The sequence below is a fragment of the Lolium perenne genome, chromosome 2, assembly GCF_019359855.2.
Source record: "Lolium perenne isolate Kyuss_39 chromosome 2, Kyuss_2.0, whole genome shotgun sequence".
Classification (NCBI taxonomy): Eukaryota; Viridiplantae; Streptophyta; class Magnoliopsida; order Poales; family Poaceae; genus Lolium; species Lolium perenne.
Genome location: NC_067245.2, coordinates 235,982,905 through 235,998,728, shown reverse-complemented (window position 1 = coordinate 235,998,728; position 15,824 = coordinate 235,982,905). Strand labels below are relative to the sequence as shown.

At 47.3% G+C, this 15,824-nt stretch overlaps 2 protein-coding genes across 3 annotated transcripts; both read left to right on the top strand.

Moving 5' to 3' along the window:
* The first annotated feature begins 4,623 nt into the window (after positions 1 to 4,623).
* Positions 4,624 to 6,069, top strand: LOC127335285 (protein MHF2 homolog). Of its 2 annotated transcripts, none has more exons than XM_051361905.2 (5): positions 4,624 to 4,783; positions 4,897 to 4,980; positions 5,140 to 5,182; positions 5,510 to 5,563; positions 5,638 to 6,069. In XM_051361905.2, exons 1-5 carry the CDS (start codon positions 4,736 to 4,738, stop codon positions 5,739 to 5,741), a joined length of 333 nt encoding a protein of 110 aa, XP_051217865.1. In that variant the 5' UTR covers positions 4,624 to 4,735; the 3' UTR covers positions 5,742 to 6,069. The 2 variants fall into 2 exon arrangements, with proteins under 2 accessions (XP_051217865.1, XP_051217866.1); XM_051361906.2 differs by having other exon boundaries at positions 4,627 to 4,783; positions 5,143 to 5,182.
* A 6,677-nt stretch (positions 6,070 to 12,746) lies between these two features.
* LOC127335284 (protein-L-isoaspartate O-methyltransferase) lies at positions 12,747 to 15,470 on the top strand. Its single transcript, XM_051361904.2, has 4 exons — positions 12,747 to 13,092; positions 14,192 to 14,462; positions 14,595 to 14,759; positions 14,981 to 15,470. Exons 1-4 carry the CDS (start codon positions 12,940 to 12,942, stop codon positions 15,229 to 15,231), a joined length of 840 nt encoding a protein of 279 aa, XP_051217864.1. The 5' UTR covers positions 12,747 to 12,939; the 3' UTR covers positions 15,232 to 15,470.
* The last annotated feature ends 354 nt before the right edge of the window (positions 15,471 to 15,824 follow it).

The following is a 15,824-nucleotide window of genomic DNA, read 5'->3' as shown; positions in this document are numbered from 1 at the left end:
CGTACTTGTGCTAGATCGGCAATGCCAGCCTCGGAAGCCTCTGAGTGATACTGCATGTGGAACTGCTCTTCCATCTGCTTCCAAGTCCGGATTGAATCTGGTGGCAATGAGGTGTACCACCCGAAAGCCGATCCTGTGAGGGACTGTGCGAAGAACCTCACGCGTAGTGCGTCTGATGCTGAGATCGTGCCCAGCTGCGCAAAATATCGGCTCACATGCTCGATTGAACTGGAGCCATCTGACCCACTAAACTTGGAGAATTCAGGGAGCCGATATTTGGGTGGTAGTGGGATCAAATCGTACTCGTTGGGGTACGGCTTGGAATAGCCGATTGCCCTCCTTTTCGGCACCATGCCGAACTGGTCTCTCAAGATGGTATTGATCTGATCCGCGGTGCTAGCTGCAGGAGTCGAACTCTGAAGATTCGCTGGAGTGGCGTACTTAGCTAGCCACGCTTGCTTCTCAAGATCCGAGCTAGCTGCAAGAGTTGAGCTTTGAAGGTTTGTTGGAGTGGCATACTTAGCTAGCCACGCCTGCTTCTCAAGATCTGATCCAGAAGCCCCTCCTGCTGTTCCAGAAATCCTATTTGTTGCGATGCGGTTCGTGAGTGCCCAGCTACTGCAATCTGGCACATATGTGCACGTGTATCCGTGCGGGATCTCCTTGGGTGCTTCATTCAAGAACTGGTAATCACTAGGATCGCCACCGATCTTGTAGACGATGAATGCCGGTGAACTCGGCACTTCCGGTGCTGCCAGCGCGAACGGCAGCGGTGGTCGGGTCTGGAGTGGTATCTCTCCTTGGTGAGTCCCTAGAGCAGGTCCTGACGGAGAGTACTGATGTCTCATGATTTCCTGGATCACCCGAAGCGCGACACGCTCCAAAGCGTTCACCAGGCTCTCAGAATGGCGGTGTAGCGAATGAGCTACCATGTGATTAACCTCCTGACGCAGAGACCTGGTGCGTTCTTCTGAAGGGGTAGACAGGTCCACTCAGGTGAGAACCCTTTCCACCTGATGCCGTGTGAGCGGGTCCTCTGGAAAGAGCCGATGAGGTCGGCTTCGAAGATAGCTTTGACATCGCCATACTTCTTCTTGAGCTCCTCAGTCAGATCCTCGTACGTGACTGGATCTTCCGCCATCTCAGACGTAGATGGCGATGTTGTTGATGTCGAAGATTGTCCCACCGGGCGTGCCAGAATGTGTTGGCGTCCGAAACCCACCGGCGAGTAGCGACGGGCAACACGTAGAGCCGGGAGGCTCCCAGAACTGCGGCTGGCCCTGGTCCCTCGAGCGACGGCCCGCAAAGCTCCGGCACGCACGTCCCGTCTTTGGTGCAAGGGCGTGCCACCTGACCTATACCTAGTCAGGAAGGTGATGGATTTGCTTCGCTTAGTTTCCTGCATGGCATACACGTAAACATTAAATACGAGCCTCGATCGGCTCTCAGGTTTCCCTGTGAATCGGCTCAAGGAGCCGATCCATCCATGATTCGTATGAGGTCTACGATTACATGGTGGTCCTGCTTGATCAATATAAAGCCAAAACGACCTACGACGATTTAGGGTTTTCACCGCATAATCGGAACATCCTGCACGTGATTGAGCCTGGTAGCCACGCAAGATGATAATAAACCAGCCCTAGATAAGGCCTAAAAACCAACATGGAGTTGATTCCCGGAACATCTTATCTAGGGCTAGCAAACTACACCCTACGTGCTACTGGATCCTTTAACCCGTTTGCAAGGCCTAACTATGCAGATATTAAACTAATCCTTGAAGAACAAGGAGCAATCATAACAGATCGGATCTACTAAACACGGATCAAACAAGGTGCCGCCCTTACACCTAAGATAGGCGTAAAGGCGGCTAGATGTCTAGGGATAGCATGGATCAAAGCATGTATAAAGGTAAAACAATGCTAACCCTAGCACATCTACGATAACTACGTTGCTCGCCATCAACAAGGCTTCAGCACGAGCAACGCATGAACAACGAATAAACGTGTACTGCCTAGATCGCAAGATGCGATCTAGGCAGCATGATGCTTACCCGGAAGAAACCCTCGAAACAAGGGGTTGGCGATGCGCCTAGATTGGTTTGTCGTGAACGTGATTGTTGTTTTTCTCAATAACCCTAGATACATATTTATAGTCCGTAGACTTTCTAACGTGGGAATAATCCCAACCGTGTACGAGCCAAATTCTACCTAACCGACACGTATCCTACTATATTTACAGATACACGGGCAAACTAGCCCAAACTTCGTGTACAAGGCCGACTCATGTATATCTTCCGTGTATATTCTTCAAGCCCATCTTAATCACGGCCCACCTCTGATCCGGTCAAATTCTGGTGATAACAATTTGTAAAAAGGTTCAAAAAATTGTCATAATTGAAATTTGTTCGAATTTTTAAAAATTAGAAAAAACTGAAAGCTAAATTCAAAAATGAAAATTGTTCAAAACATGAAAAAAATTCGAACAATTAAACTGTTCAAATTTTAAAAGTTCACAATTTAAAACTGTTCAAAACTTAAATTTCAAAAAACTGATTGGCGAAATTGAAAGAAAATACAACAAAACCCAAAAGAAAACGGGAAAAAACCCGTAGAAAACCCTATACCATCTGAAAACCAAGAAAAAACCTACAAAAAACAAAAATGGAAGCTCTCAGCACCGCTAAGGCCTTGTTTGGAACTACAGTGTTTATGTGAATTAATGAGGTAATACTCTAGAGTATTGGATGAACCTCTATCGTCACCCAATCTCCATAAAATCTTATTGCCAATCTACTAGGTAAAGGTAGAATATTGTGGATTGAAAAAATACACTAAAATTTGAAAAAAAGTGGAGGTAAACGGGGATTAAAATCGTTTAATACTCTAGCACCAACCATGCATCTAGAATAAGTGGATATTTGAAGTTTACTGCAGATTATCCCCATTAATTTCTATTTTTTTAATACGCTAGCGCTAAGCAAGGCCTAGTGAGGCTGACCCAGCCGGTGTTCCCTTCTGGCGGCCGGACTATGGAATGGAGGCCGTAATGTGCGGTCAATAGGCTCCACCCAGAAAGGGCTTCATTTTGAGAAAAGGGCAGAAAAAAGGCACAAGGAGAAGTCCATTCCATCTCCAGAACCCAACCAAGCCCAATCCACTGATGGACGACGTCTCCAGAAAGGAAAATGATTCTACTCCCCCGGGGGATGAGACTCTCGGAACCTCCTGCTTCTACGCGTCCCACGTGGGCCACCGCTTTCGATGCATTAAATCCCCTCGTTTCTTCCTGGATAAGGATGTGCTCATCGTCCTCCACGAACGGCTCTGCTCCCTGGTCTCCACAGCGCTCCCCCTGTTTCCCAAGCGCCGCCCGCCGCCGCCTACGTGCCCGTCGCTGCCGCCGGCGTGCTCGCCATCGCCTGCCGACGTGCGCGCGCCGCCGCCGCCGTCGTCGTGCCCCACGCCAAGGCACGACTCTCGTGAGTCGTGACGAGCGCCGCCGCGCCGCTGCTCCGCCGCCGCCGTGCCCCACACCATCTCGACCGCCGGCGAGCGCGCCATGGATCCCCGCCACCGCGCACCATGGATTCCGCCGCCGCGCGCCCAACCTCGTAGGCCTCTGCCGCGCCTCAACCTCGTCGTCCTCCGCTGCGCCCCACTGGAACCTCGCCTCTTCGCCCCAACCTCCGTGAGCTTGCTCCGCCGCCGACATCCATCTTTGTAATCACGCCCGCGCCGCCGCTCTCACCTTAACCTCACCTCCGTCTAGGTCCTCCCCAACCTTCTCTTGTTGGCCATCAGTGCACAGAGCTGACAGAGGTGCTGCCAAGGAGGGGTTTGTTGTTGCTACAAGCACCTCCATGCCACGGCCCTGCGCGTCTCCGGCGAGTTGCTGCTGGCAGCTTAGGAGTGCTTCTACTTTGACACCCGGCATTGCTACCAACAGAGGCCAACTTTGCTACCTCAGGCGTCGAGCATTGCTACCGGTGGAGGTTTGGACTTTGCTACCTTAGACCTTCGGCGTTGCTCTGGGCGGCGACCTTTTTCGCTACCTTAGGCGTTCTGTGTTGCTACCGGCGGAGGCCAACTTTGCTACCTTAGTCGTTCGTCGTAGCTACATGTTGTTCCAGGTGTTGCTACCTTTTGCGCGGTGCCGCTGCCGCCGAGGTCTACGTCGATGCCTCCAACAATGTCTTCATTATGTTTGCAATATATGGATTTTTTTTTGGCTACAATAGCCTTTTTTTTTGCTACGAGGTTCCGGTGAGGTCTTCGTCAATATTTTTTGCGATGATATTGGGTTTTGCTACATTAGCATAATTTTTTGCTACGAGCTCTCCGGCGAGGTCTCCGGCGAGGTCTCCGGCGAGGTCTCCAGCGAGCTTAGCTTTTTTATTTGATTTCATGACTGAACCGTTTTTTGCTACAATGTAGCAAAAGCGGGTTATTTTTTGCTGCCGGGAGGTGTATTTTTGCTACATTCAGTAAAAGCAGATCTAGCCGTCCAAGATGGTGGATCTGACGGCTGGCGACCCGGGGGCTGGGAAATCAGATCCTCCGGGGGACGCCCAGCAGTTTCCCTCCAGAAAACGGTCCTTTATGGCCCAGAAATCAGCCCATTCGCGCCCTTCCATGCCCTAACTCATTCCCCACTTCCCCTCAGAAAAAAAAAAACTCATTCCCCACATCCCGCCCACCGCCCTGCGTCTGCCGCCCCGGCGAAACCGCAAGTCGCCATGGAAGATGAACCGGAGCGCGAGGGACGCGGCGAGACCTTCAGTCCGGTGAGCTCACCCTCTAGAAAACCTGTTCCGCTCCACCCTCAAATACGCCCTTTTCTTCTGGATTGCTTGTTCTTCCGGACGTTGGGTTTGATGACATGTGGACACCTGGGCAGGATCTGATGCACGCGATATTCAAGCACGTGTGGAGCCGCCGGACTGAGCGGGGCGGCGGCGTCGACGAGGCCATAGAAATCGAGGTGATTCCGTGGTCCAATCCAGACCCGTCGCGCCGCCATCCCCTTCTGCACCTCACCCACTCTGATAGACAAATCTTCTGTTCTTTTTTTCGACAGCATTGTTCTGAATTTTTTTTCCTGCTATGAGTATCAGATGAGAACGGTTTCGTTTCTTATTGGCAGCCTGCACCGGAGACGTCGAGGAGGACCAGGAGCACCACTGGTAAGTGATGCCTTTCAGCTGGAAATGGTGCTTTGTTCCTGTTAGTTCAGTAATCGTCGATTCTGCCTGCGGCCGAGGCTCTTCTAAGTTAAACTGAGTATATGAACCCTTCATACCCCGGTTCCACCATGTCTTTCCAAGCGTGCGACTGATTTCGTACACATCACAGTTATCTATATCAGGCTTACGACAATGTTGATAATCACTGTCCAGTTATTCAGTACTGAAATGGGCAGGAAAAACAAACAAATAGAATTTCCACCTTTAGGTTTCTCTGGACAATTCAAAGCTCAAAGTGATGATGATACTGTATTTAACCCTGTGCAGCCAATGCGAGTGCGCTTCAAGTGAGCTGCGAGCTTCTTCGGATGTTCGTCGCAGGTTTGAACTGCCGAAAATTGTTGCAATCCTCGTGCTATACCAAGCATGCTCATACTCTGAATTTTCCCTTGCAGAGGCTGTTCAGCGCTGTGCTGTGATTGCCGAAGCCGAGGGGACGACCATAATCGAGCCCACCCACCTAGAGCGAGTTTTGCCACAGCTTCTTCTGGACTTCTGAGGTGGTTCGTCAGGGCCAGGGAGCTTGTTAACCCGGCGACTTTCGCACAGGCCACATCTCTGGCATAGCAATGGACTAATCCCTATAGTCTGCCAGTGTTGCACCGGCTGGATCATGTGGTCAAATTGTTAGCCAACCAGTGTTGTGTTGCATATGCAGATTTCGACAGTCTTCAGACATAACCGAGGCACCTGAAACAATCGACACCCTTGGATTGTAATGACAAGCCTGTCAAGCTGTCTGCGTAAACTTTTCCATCCTTGTGCAGTTACCCTGCCCATATCTGGTTGCAGTTTCCTCTAATAAAATCTGATTGCAATTACACAAACTGCTTAGATTCAGAAGTCTGAAAGTCTGTACGGTACGTGAGGCGCTGCTCGATCGCGCTTGGATCCCGGACATTGCAGGAGCACCAAGTGCCCTCGCAGTGTGGCAGTACGTGCAGCTATGGGGTAGGCTACGGGGGGTTCCAGCTCTCAGCGGGACATGATAGGATGACCTGGCGATGGACGGCGGATGGCCAGTATACCTCCCATTCTTGCTATGAGGCTCTCTTCCAGGGAGCCATCACCTCAGCATCTTGGGAGCTAAACTGGAAGTCCTAGGCGCCTCCGAGGGTGAAGTTCTTCATTTGGCTGGCCTGTCTGGACAGGTGTTGGACGGGAGAGGCTGGCGCGTCGGGGCCTTCCGCATGCGCCCAGATGCCCACTCTGCGATCAGGCTGAGGAGACCATGACGCACCTCCTCACAGGGTGCTCATTCTCCAGGACGATCTGGTTTGAGGTCCTCTCGTGGATTCGATCCACCTCGGGACCTCTTTCGGAGGGCGACTTCGCGGAGTGGTGGTCGCTGGCGGTGCGCACTACCCCTCGCCAGCTGCGCAAGGGTACCTCGTTGATCATCATGCTCACTGCTGGGTGGATCTGGAAACATCGGAACGCTGTGATCTTTGACAATGCACAGCCCTCGGTGCCATCCTTATTCGACGACATCAGGACTGAGGCGCGGCAATGGGCGGACGCAGGAGCCCGGGGTGTTCTCCTTCTTCTCCCCTAGAATAGGGTCTCTTTTTCTTGGGTTGAGTTGTAGTGCGGAGTGTTGGCCCCTCCACGGGAGGCATGTACATATAACCTTCTTTTCTATTAACTAGCAGGAGCTGGCGCGGCGGCACGCCGCGCCCATGCTATAACATGGTAGTAATACTAAGTTTAGCATTCTTTTATATTACTGAAAAGATACTGAAGGATAGACAATTCGCAAAAAGAAGATAGTGAAGGACAGATGATTCGCAAAAAAAAGATACTGAAGGATAGACAAACAGCAGGTACCACTGCTGGATTTCGTAGCTCGTTAAACATGGGCATGGAGCTTTTGTGTGGTAAGTTATAACTGAATCTGTTGCTATAAGTATGACACACATCTTTTATATAGGAAAAGTGCTATACTGAGATGAATATGGGAATATCTTTATACAGATGCAGATAAATCAGTGGAATATAAGTGCGTGTTGATCATGCATGCAGCGTGCTACGAATGGTAGTTCAATACAACAATACAGAGGTGATGTAGTTCAGAAATCTCACAGGTAATACATATAGCAATACAGCAGTGTGAAGCCGATGTAATTCAGAAACCCCATAGATCATACATATAGAAATATAGAGCTGCTGTGTTCAGACATTTCACAGATAAATGCAGTGCACATAGCTGCATAGTGATCATAGACATGACAAGGTTTGCAAGGTAGATAAACACAACAGAATAGAGTAACCTGCTACTCGAAAGTTCACAGATAGGCAGGTTGCATGCTTTAACACAGATCACAAGTTCACAACAATCGTAAGCAAAAGTAATCTTTGATCAAGCATTTAGGTGTTGCATCACCCAATATGCCCAGAGATTTTTTCAGAGCCATTGCTCCCGATTATGACCACCTTCACTGAGAAACCCATAGTGTAAGTAAACAAAAACCATCACCTTCTTAGATGTTGTTGCCTCGGCGAATTCATCCCATCCATGCTCAATGAAGACACACCTCCTCCACTCCAAGTCTCGCACGCCATGCATCTTCAACCACGTTGCCGAGCACGATCTTCCGTTAAAAATCACCGCCTTTAGAACCTTGAGCAGGCCATATGGATTAACACTGACCTTGCGCATCAAGTGACATCGGAAGTTGGCCTGTCGCAGGCACCCAACCAGCGTGCGCCTGCCTCGCTTCACTGTTCCTGGCTTATCTTCTTCGAGCTCCTGCGCGGCCTTATTCTTTTTGCCTCCCACGGTCGGTATAATAGCCTGCTGTTTCATAGTGGGGCCCTCAAATGGTGGAAAACCAGGAGGAGCTCTGATTGCACTCTACCTTTTAGTCTTCTTTGCTGGGGGCGGCGTAATTGCAGATCTTTCCTCTGTTTTGACCTGCATCTGGTATGCCTGCAGTTGTAAAGTTAGTACAAAGATGCACAGAACAGTCCCGTGTCGCCGGAGAAGGGGAACAAGAGAAGTCGTGGCATGTACATATATGAGGTAGCTGATGGTGTGCTTTTCATGTCGATCTCATCGTCATGACAGAAATGTTGAGCCTGGGAGTAGATCTGGGTAAATTTTCAGATCGGAGAGAAAAGAACCAGTGTTGTAAGTCGTAGCTCCATGGTGAGAATTCTGAGGGCGCAAGTATTGGATGCTAAATAGAGATTGAGCAGTTCCATCCATTATTTTTTCCTGGTAAAGGAGATGATAATAACATGGTTTCTTGATGTAGAAAGTGTATGTGTTGATCAATGTTATACCTGAACCTGTTAATGTGAACCATGTACCAGGAAAGAAAAAAAACCTGACTAACCTGCAGGAATAACTACAGCCCAATAACCACCACAATCAGACAAACCACATGCACAACTATCACAAGAAACCTGCAGGAATGCAATGTCACAACCAAATTCCGGAACTAAGGAGCAATATAACCAAGACCTTGTACCAATAAAGCATCAGGAAACACAAAACTGACACCTGATTTAGCATGTCCTTAGGATCCAACACTAAGAATTACAGAACACAACAAGCGGAATCCGATCCCCTAGCATGCGGTTTCATCCCTACAGGTGATAGCAGTGTAGAGGGTGCACTGGGCACCATGTTTAGCTGCACCACCATTGGTTGTGATGTGTGCTCAGTGCCTCACGGGGAGTCAGGGCTGCCCAGCGGTGACTGTCAGAGGGAAAGTGGCTCAATTATTGGCTCTACTTCGTGCAGTTGGAAGCAGTTCTACTCTGCATCAAGCGAGGTGCTCGTGTAACCACAACAATGAATATCTTGCCACATCAACAGCTACATCAGGTGGAATGTACTCGGCATGTGGATGGAAGGTTGTATCGAATACTCAACAAAACAACTCCCGACTACATTCTCTCATGATTTACGGTGAGATGCTTTTTTGTCAAAACTAAGACTACATTGCAACAAAGAATACCAGCATATCACTGCAACTCACAATGAGTCTTTGTCAAAATTAAGACATGTTCATATAACCCATAATTGGTTGAAAAATCCCACCTTATAAGTGGAAGCTACCTCACGAATCTGTAACATAGTTTTCTTAAAACAAACTCGAACGGAGTGAAATTCTGATCAGGTCATCAGTTCTACTATAAAATATCATCTTGTGAAATTACAAATATGAAAATTTCAGAGAAGAATAAAAAGATATCCATATTGTTGTTCTTGCAAAAACATATGTTTGCACTGGACCGATTCACATCCATACAGATATAACAACTCACCAGGACCAGTAGAGTGGATATATTTTCATACATGTACAATGACTATTAAAATAATGCACAACGGTAAAAAAAATCTTAATTTCCAAGCAACGTAAATTAATGAAGCAGTCCATGCCAATAAGAACACAGAGAGCAAAGAAGCCACAGAGAAACATACCTTATGTCAGAAACAGAGAAATTTGTATGATATGCAAATGTGTAAGAAAAAGGTCTTCCATCAGACGTGAGACTCAAATCCCCCAAAGCATCAAGAGCAATTCTGAAGCCAAACTCAAAACTGTTATTGTTAAATAAGAAAAGAGCAGAGTCAAATATGTGTATACATGATCAAATGCATAAAAGGTTGTCAATGTGTCAATTCGTGGTTTAAGCCTCTAACACAAACCTGTGGGGCCATATATTTAAATCATCTTCATTAGGCTTCAGGATAATATCAACAAAAGCTTTAATTGAAGGATTTACTGGTAAAGGGGGTGGATTATCATCAATTGTCCAAAGCCGATTCCTTGCAAATCCATGCTGCTCAAGATTTCCATTAGATCCAAACTGCATTAACAGGGTCGTTCTTAGTGATCAGCCGAAAATACTTTTAACATGGTCAAGTCATTAAAGGTGAATGTTGCATACTTGGGGAAAGCAAATGGGTATCCAACCGCGGACCGCTTTGGGAGGTTTGAAATTGGCGTACAAAAGAGAAGTTCACTTTCAAACCAATTAAAGCATCGCTTGATATAGGTGACAAAATATTATTGTAGAGATAGGGAGAATTAACTTGAGATGGCAAAAGAGAACAAGTATTTTTCATCCATTTGATCAAACATCGTTCAAGCAATGTAGCCAGGTTCACTCAGTAGTGTTGATAAAAGTATTTGTAGTTCCTTCGGTATAAGTAAACATGTGTTAGAGTGATGCCCAGCCAAACCTCCACTGGTTTGTAGCATACACATCAAATGGAAACCAGCATAGAAACTCAAAACACTAATAATTCACCTGGATATGGCATAGTTCAAAATTCGGACAAAAGGCCTGAATGAATACAATACAGAATCAACATGGAAACAAATTGATAGGAACATACGGAGGATTAATGGAAGAGGAAGCAGAGTACTAAACATGAACGAGAAGTTTTAAATAGTTGCAAGGTTGTGATATTGGTCATGATAAAATTACTATGCAAAGCTTGTTGTTTCTGGCCTCATCCTGGAGCTAAGAGCAAGGAGAAACAGTAATACCTTCAAAGGAAGGTCTTGAAACTGAACGAACTGATGCATCAACCGTGCTGCACGAATGTCAGTACTTAAGCAAATGCACGCTAATTTTGAATGTTCAGTTCCTGATAAAGCAACAAAAAATATCAATCATCATCAAAATTAACCATTACATTTCTAGAGAACGTGCTGAATAGTGCAGTGAGAAAAATCTACATGAATAAACACACTGTACATATTGCCAACCATTTGTTGCAAATCACCTAAATAGTGCAGTGAGAAAAAAAAATCATAGTTTAAGATGATACCTCGAACAGCCAGTTTAGTCTTTGAGGCCTAAATCTGCAATGCATAATGCCAACCGTTGGCATAAGAAAAATCATTGTTTAAGATGATACCCATGAATCATTCGATTGTGTCCATGCTTGACTATAGAATGCGCTCCAATATGTAATTGCAGAATCTCACAGCGAAAAAAATCAGATCACCAGACGGCTAGCAAGAAGTCCCAGATGCACTGCATGCTAAGCTGAATAAATTGATTTAGCCCACACAGACCAAGTGAGAAATCTGAAAGTACACTGATTGAGTTCTTGTAGGCATAAAAACAAACACTTCTTAGGCACCAAAATCACAAACCAGATCATCTAATCATCAGAAAATTCCCATCGGCACCTACCTCCTTCCCGCTTCCGGTCCTGAGCTGACAGGAAGGAACTGGGGCAGGGGCTGCCATGACAGCCACGGAGAGAGAGAGAGAGAGAGGAGGGCGCCCGTGCCAGTGAGAGGAGGAGGCTTCAACGGCGCCCCACTCCAGTCGGTCCGCTCTGCCGGCGACCACACACACGTCGTCGGGTCATCAACCGTGCCACCAGCCACCTCGAGAAGGAAAGGAGAGGTCCGAGATCCTTCTCCACGCTGTCAGCCGTCTCGGGAGAGAGAGGAGGGCACGGCAGGGCGATAGCTGCGCAGACGGCGGCACGACGGTGGAGAGGGAGAGAACTGGGCTCTAGCCCTAGCCAGACATCTTGATGCTTTGATTGAACTGCCATGGCGACACCCACGACGGCGAGAAACTTATAGAAAGAGCAAGGGGGCAGCTGAGAGAGGAGGCCCTCAGTTTTGGAAAGGGGAGGCGTCGCGCGACAGCCTGACTCCCGCGGCAGGCGCCGCTCGACGCGTCCGCCCCGGCTGCACCCCGGCCACCAGCAGCTTGCCCCCAGCCAAATTTCGGCCGACCTCTACAGCGGCGCCATTCCCGCCGCTCTACATCGTCGCCCAAGAAGCACCACGATGTGGTCAAGGCGGGCTTCCAGGAGGTGGCCGTCCAGGTCGAGGTAGTGCAATAGGCACTCGGAGAGGTTGAGGAGGAAGTGCATGTGACGTAGAGGAAGTCGTGCTCGGTGAGGAGACGGCGAAGCCGTGGCGCCGTGTGGTGGCACTGGACGCGACCAGGGCAGCGGAGCACCGGAACAGGGTACCGGCCGGAGATGAAAGAGAAGAGATGGGAGAGGTGGGGAGTGGCAGGGGGGGAAATGGGATGTCGTAGCGGTGGAGATTTGGATATTTCCACGGCACCGCTTTGACCACTTGCAGCAACACTACATCCACACAGATAAAGCACACAACCGTAAGTCCTAGGAAGGAAGGCAAAGAGTGCACATGCGTCGGTATTGAATAAACTCTCAGCTTCTCTACTCCGTATAAATTTTTACATAGCACCAAAACTACACACACAAAATAACCAGCGGGAAGCAAACCATTCTCACACAGACGTGTCAGCATGCGGTAAATTCTAAGCATCTCCCAAAACTCTAACAAAAATGATGTGTGTTAACCTTTAATATAGTAGTTATACATCGAAACGCAAATCTTTTGTGTTTTCGCGAAGAAAAAAAAAGTCTGTAATTTTTGGGATTGTGTTCGTAGTCTGCAACCAATTTCATGCGATGTTTCTGATTTTTACTGGCCTCCAGATTGGGGACGGTTCAGGCATCAGATCACGTGCTACGTGTGACCGTCCTGGTACCATGAAATCTGTAGTGTCTACTGTGGATACACACTGCGGCCGGATCTCCCTCGCAGGAACTAGAAGAGCCGCGGCGCGAGCACCTGTCGCGACGACGATCCTCCACGGCGGCCGAGCTCCCACCACCTGTTCGCCTCGCCCGCTGTGCTTCCCCCTTTTATAAGGGGAATCCACGCGCCAGCGCGATGTCACTCGCCGCCGCGTCCGCCTCTGCGTCCCCGTCGGCCCTCTTCCCGTCGCCAACCACGGCCGCCCGCCGCCGATTCCTCCACCACCTCCTGGCCGCGCCCCCGAGGCCGCCGTCTCTGCGGCGCTGCTCCCCGTACCACTGGATGGCGGTATGGCGATGCACCCTCACTCTCTCTCTCTCGTTTTCCCCATGCGCTGCATCTTGCCGGAATCCGAGCTTGCGGAAATTGGGTGCTTAATTTACAGGGTCCAGTTTAGGCCGATTTAGGACTTGGAGAGCTGAGTTGAGGTCTAATTTCCCTAGTGATATCTATCCAGTGGTTTTTTAGCTTGAAGAGGTTGTGTGTAGGTGTAACTGTGAGTGAAGCCATGGTACTTCCTCCGTCCCATATGTGTCAACTTTATCTGAATTTGAGATATGATAAAGTTGAGATCTGTTTCATGGGACGAGTATTAAATATTCACTACTGTAGCTATAGCTGGTTCTTTAATTTTGGAAAAGTAGGTTAAGTACACACCCAAATATGTTTTGAATGAAGGGGTGTGGACTTTTGTAGGACGAGCACACATAGCTTGTTTTTCTGAAAATTTCAAAAATGGCATTCTGAAGTTTCAAAAAAATCTGAAAAAATCTAGATGTAGGCAATGTTGAGATCTATCACGGTGTAAAATTTGGATACCACATAATCTAGGAAGCATAAAAATAACAAAATCTGACAGATCTTGAGATTCTGAGAGTTTATACGGTTCATCATTATAGGTATCAGAATTTGACATTTTTGAACAACCTTGAATATAAGGTATTTTGAGTTGCAATTTTGCATGTTGGTAGAACACAAGGTTGTCTACAACTCGATTTATTTTCAGATTTTTTTTGAAATTTTAAAGTATTATTTTTGAATTTTTCAAAAGCGAGCTACATGTAGCTCGAGCTACGTTTGTGGTTTCCGGTGAAGGAAGCTCATCACTTACAGTTACAGAGTTACAAAAACAAGCCATTATGTGTCTACAGCCAATTTTATGGAACGGTTTATTGCCCCTCTTAGTCTTAGCAGATGCCAAGGTGTTTTAGTTAAACAATCTGGAATTATATGCTCTCAAACAAACTATCTGGAATTATCATATATCTTTCGCTTGTTGTGAACGAATGGACAACACAGATGTCTCTTAGACACAAATTCATAGATTGCTATGTCTAGTATCATACCTATGATAGACGCATCTTAACCTTTATCGTTTAACTTTCAGCAATTTTGGACTGAAGGATCACTGGAAAAGAACAATGCTCTGGTTGAGTACCTGAAGCAGTATGGTGCTGTTACAACGGATCAAGTGGCCGAAGTAATGGAAACTATCGACAGAGCGTTGTTTGTACCAAAAGGCTTTACCCCTTACATTGACAGTCCTATGCCTATTGGTTACAATGCAACGATATCCGCCCCTCACATGCATGCAACCTGCTTAGAACTGTTGAAGGATCGTTTGCAGCCAGGAATGCATGCTCTCGACGTTGGATCAGGTGTGTTGCTGACAGTATAATAAACTTTATAGTGCCTTCAGATAATACTCTTGTATCCGTATGAACAATTTTGTTAATATCCAACTGACATTCTGTATTAACTATTTCCATCTTCATGTATTCCTATCATAGGTAGTGGCTACTTGACAGCTTGTTTTGCAATGATGGTTGGACCAGAAGGGCGTGCGGTGGGGATTGAACATATTCCTGAACTTGTTGTTGCCTCTACTGAAAATGTGGAAAGGAGTGCCGCAGCTCCACTACTGAAGGATGGTTCGCTTTCTTTTCATGTTTCAGGTATGCTAGTTGGTGTGAATGTGGTGTGTTGAGCTATTCAACAAGAAAGGAAGTATTATTTGAACTCATCAGTTATTGGCTCTTAAAGCTTACCTAGTTGTTGCACTATATTTTGATGTTCGCATGTGCTTTACTATGGTAAAGCAGCGATACCATGGAAGTCTTAAAACATTTGGAATTTTGGAGCTCGATATGTTCTAATGCCGTCCTCAAAATTACAGATGGAAGGCTTGGCTGGCCGGACGCGGCGCCATACGATGCGATTCATGTGGGCGCGGCGGCACCTGAGATCCCTCAGCCGCTGCTCGAGCAGCTGAAGCCTGGAGGGCGGATGGTGATTCCCGTCGGAACCTACTCGCAGGACCTGCAAGTGATTGACAAGAACACTGACGGATCGACCAGCGTTCGGAACGATGCCTCCGTGCGCTATGTCCCTCTAACCAGTCGCTCTGCACAGCTGCAGGACCAGTGAAAGCTTTCTGCGCTCTAGATCTGGAAAGTGTATATATATATGTGTGTGTCTGGGAAGTGTATATATGTTTGTGTGTCTACGATCTGTTCTGCCCTAGTCGCATCAGTTGTTTTAGATGGTGTAGTTTAACTAGTAATAATGCTTACTGCTGATCGATGCCACTGAAAGATCTTTGCACTCAGGTGTTGTTTGCATCTTGTATTAAATAAAAAGTAGGGGGCACACTACAATCTTGAATATTCATGTGTCTTATTCTGCAATGTCATTGGAGACGACGTACTAATTACGTAGGAATGGCACAATAGCATCATTCTTTCTGTTTTCTTGTGCTGGAATTTTCCATGCCCATCCTTTCCAATGATGGCTCAGTGAAATGCAAAGGACTGGCGGAATTATCAGTTGAGTTCTTTGCAACTATCTGTAATCATACCTCAAAAAAAAAAACTCTCTGTAATCATGTTTCACTTTCCTTTCTCTCTACTCAAGGTATGGTACGGGAAGCCAGGTAGCTTGTGCAAAATGAAAAGAAGTAGAATGATAAGAGCCGGCAAAAGCAGCAGAAGGTTATGATGGTTGCTTCGCTGGGAGTTATT

What these genes read in the sequence shown, in the direction of transcription:
- LOC127335284 (XM_051361904.2), top strand. Translation starts at nt 12,940, where the DNA reads ATGTCACTCGCCGCCGCGTCCGCCTCTGCGTCCCCGTCGGCCCTCTTC. An exon ending in CCCCGTACCACTGGATGGCG is followed by an intron (nt 13,093 to 14,191) that starts GTATGGCGATGC and finishes TTTAACTTTCAG; the next exon opens with CAATTTTGGACTGAAGGATC. An exon ending in GCTTTCTTTTCATGTTTCAG is followed by an intron (nt 14,760 to 14,980) that starts GTATGCTAGTTG and finishes TCAAAATTACAG; the next exon opens with ATGGAAGGCTTGGCTGGCCG.
- LOC127335285 (XM_051361905.2), top strand. Translation starts at nt 4,736, where the DNA reads ATGGAAGATGAACCGGAGCGCGAGGGACGCGGCGAGACCTTCAGTCCG. An exon ending in ACGAGGCCATAGAAATCGAG is followed by an intron (nt 4,981 to 5,139) that starts GTGATTCCGTGG and finishes GTTTCTTATTGG; the next exon opens with CAGCCTGCACCGGAGACGTC. An exon ending in TCTTCGGATGTTCGTCGCAG is followed by an intron (nt 5,564 to 5,637) that starts GTTTGAACTGCC and finishes TTTCCCTTGCAG; the next exon opens with AGGCTGTTCAGCGCTGTGCT.